Source organism: Poecilia formosa, unplaced genomic scaffold (genome assembly GCF_000485575.1).
Source record: "Poecilia formosa unplaced genomic scaffold, Poecilia_formosa-5.1.2 Scaffold39, whole genome shotgun sequence".
NCBI lineage: Eukaryota > Metazoa > Chordata > Actinopteri > Cyprinodontiformes > Poeciliidae > Poecilia > Poecilia formosa.
The window spans coordinates 997,475-1,000,530 of NW_006799978.1; the positions used below are offsets into that span (position 1 = coordinate 997,475).

At 36.1% G+C, this 3,056-nt stretch overlaps 1 protein-coding gene across 1 annotated transcript in view; it reads left to right on the forward strand.

The window, feature by feature from the left end:
• Positions 1 to 1,418: 1,418 nt before the first annotated feature.
• anxa5a (annexin A5a) overlaps positions 1,419 to 3,056 on the forward strand; it is a 16,996-nt gene continuing 15,358 nt past the window's right edge. Inside the window, exons 1-2 of the mRNA XM_007551000.2 lie at positions 1,419 to 1,432; positions 1,555 to 1,580. Coding sequence (XP_007551062.1) covers positions 1,578 to 1,580 — 3 coding nt within the window. The 5' untranslated portion in view covers positions 1,419 to 1,432; positions 1,555 to 1,577. The remainder of the gene's footprint in view (positions 1,433 to 1,554; positions 1,581 to 3,056) is intronic.

Below are 3,056 nucleotides of genomic sequence, written 5' to 3' on the forward strand. Positions count from 1 at the left end.
AAAACATGTCACTTGATCTAAATGATAGTTCATCCTACTTTTTGCAGTTTGTAATTGTTTCAAGAAGAGCACTAGCTGTTGTGCAAATGTTTATGGTGGTGTGAGATATAGATGTGCAGTGCCCAGAGAGTAGCTTGTCATCCATTGATGTTGTCCAGATAGCAGTCCAGAGACCAAATCTCCATAAAATGGAGAGATTTTATGTAAAAAAAAAAAAATCTCTCCGTAGGATCTAATATGCTTGTTAGCCATAGCTTACTTGTTTATTGTGATTAAAGGAAATTGGTTTCATGTCAGTCTGGGAGTATGTGATATAAAACGATGCGCTCTGTTACCGGATCACCTCCCAGATGGTGTTCACACTCTCATCGTCTCACAAGCCCTCACTTTAATTAAGGTTTGCTGGAAAGGAGATGGCAACCAGGATATATGAGCTATCACTGTGCTGTGCTGGGCACTCTGGTCCCATCAGGAACCTTCTGTTTCGGTCCTGTTTGCTTTAACACACGTTTACCTGCCTGATAGGATGTCAAAAAAGTAAATCATATTTAGGGAAAATGAGAAATAGCACCAAAGTAGTGACACATTGGTGATTTATTATTCAAAATATCAACAACTTCTCTTGGACTCTCATCCATCACAATGAAAATAATTATGGAATATAAGATTGACCCCCTCTAGACATTTGCTTGGGCTCTGAAGCTCCACTTCTATTCCGTAAGCATAGATTCTACATATTACCCTACAAATAAGGCATTTACAGACAAAATACATTTCCAAAATATTTTAACATTTGAAATTAGTTTGACATGTTTGGGTAAAATACACAAAACATGTATTCAATAGTGCTAGTTCACTGTGTCTGAATTTTGATAGTATTTCATAATGTTTTTGATAATAAGTCACTGATTGAACTCATATTAGGAATGTTAGTTTGGCAGGGCTTAGCCCCAAACATAATCAGGAAAGAAACAAACACTCATTCCCGTTGATGGTGTTTTTCTGTCATTTATGGTCATTATGTCCCCATCCAAACATTACATCTTGTCTTGGCGTTTCCCCATCCTTTTTGTGTCTTGTTATTCTACATTTACTTCTTATATCACTAAAAAGCAAGACATTACTTAAAAAGCTCTTAAGCTGAGCCATGCTTGGTGTGAAGTTTGTCAGACAAAGAAACATTTATGGTGTGTCTCTGGGGAATGAAGGCGTTTGTTTAATGTCTTTTAAAAAAGACACACTGAGGTGGATGCATGGGGTCATTATCTCTTGTTTCACTGATGTGGAGTGAAATGCAACACTTCCAGCAGATGAGGTGAGTGCCTCTTGCATACTTTCTAAGTTGAGGAGGAGCTTTAAAGACCATAATGATAATAAAGAGCTCACCTGAGCCACAGATCAGCTGTGAGGAGAGGAAGACACAAAGCTGTTGGTAAGAACAGAAACCTGTTTAGCTATTTTTCATCAAAAATGTTGTTGAATCAATTGTGTTTAGGCATGATAACTCACCAGGACGAAGTTTAACCTGTGTGTTTTTTTTTTTTTGCCTTTCAGTTTAAATCATCCATCCGAGTAAGATGGTAAGTGCTGTTTGCAGTTGTTTTATGTTTTGACTGAAAACAATAAAAATGTTTCTTTAGTAGCACCAGCTTACAGCAATAACTTCTGTTTTACCCAAGATCTAAGATTAGGTGTGGTGTGTTGAAGTCACACAACTGGGCTAACCTTTATGTTTGACTAATGAACTACATGTTGCCTCTGAAAGGTCGTTGCCTAATCACCTAAATGGCTCTGACACGTCAGGGTCTTCCTCATTTCCTCATTCAGAAACACAAACTTTTTTCTTTCTAACCCTGAAAGCCTGATCAGTTCTCCAGTTTCTTTTTAATTGGCTACTATTGTACCGTATATGTACAGATACACTATCTTTTAGTTGATCCCTATTTCACAGTTAGAACTTTCCACAAAGAGGTGCTCATTACTAAAACAGGGGTTTTAGTTTCCTGCTGTATACTTACATAGCAGAATAGAGAAAAGGAGCACCTAAATCTGATACACTTGATTTAAGCTGTTGAGACACCTTAGACTGTCTGATGAGGATAAGTACTAAGAACTTAGTTTCAGCTGATGACATCGGTCTAATTTGTACCATATTCAATTACATGTTTATGGAAACACTATGGGCACAATGGACTGAAGTTTACAGTTACAGTTTTGAGACAATGCTGCCCGGTAGCATTTTGGTTGACAAAGAAGTAGTTTAGTTCTATAGTAAGCATGGAAATTATACAACATTTTAACCCCAACCTGTATTCAGATCAGTTTCATGTCTGAATAGTTCATTGTGTGGTTTATGTTATAGCCTTTTTGGTTCTTTTAGGTGTAGTGTTACAATGATTAATCTTAAAACCAAGACATTTTGCCAATGTTTTGGTAAGATGACCATAAACAGAACCCTGACTGCGAGGGATAGGAGACTATATTTTCTACTTAGTCCTTCAATTTTTTGATTGATGCTGCAGCTGAGGAAAATGTTTTATTGCTCTTCATGTAAATACATTTTTTTTCTGGTCAACACTTTTGAATACAACAGAGTACATTTTTAACACCCACATGACAGAGCTAAAGGTCGAGACCTCAAACTCGATGAGTAATGGGAAGTTTAAGGAAACACCATCAATGGTTTTAAAACTTATGACAGCTTTGATGGCCATTGTTAGTGATTAATAGAGCAGCTGCCGAGTTATTTGCAATCATATTCAGCACATTAATTTTTTTTGCAGCAGCAAAGTAAAGCATTTCTGTGGGACAATTATTATTTCCAGCAAGACAAATTGTTTCAAAAGCCATTCAGGCCTAAAGTGTTTGCTCTAATGATTTGTTTGCATCATATTTAACACTTGGTGGGTGTTTCTGATTTAAAACAAAATAACGCTTAAATATTTCAGGGAAAAAAGAAAATCACAGAGTATGAACATGAGTGTTTACTTTTGTTGTAATTTTTTTTAGAATTGAGCAAATAATAGTAAACAAAGACAAGATATATATATATATAT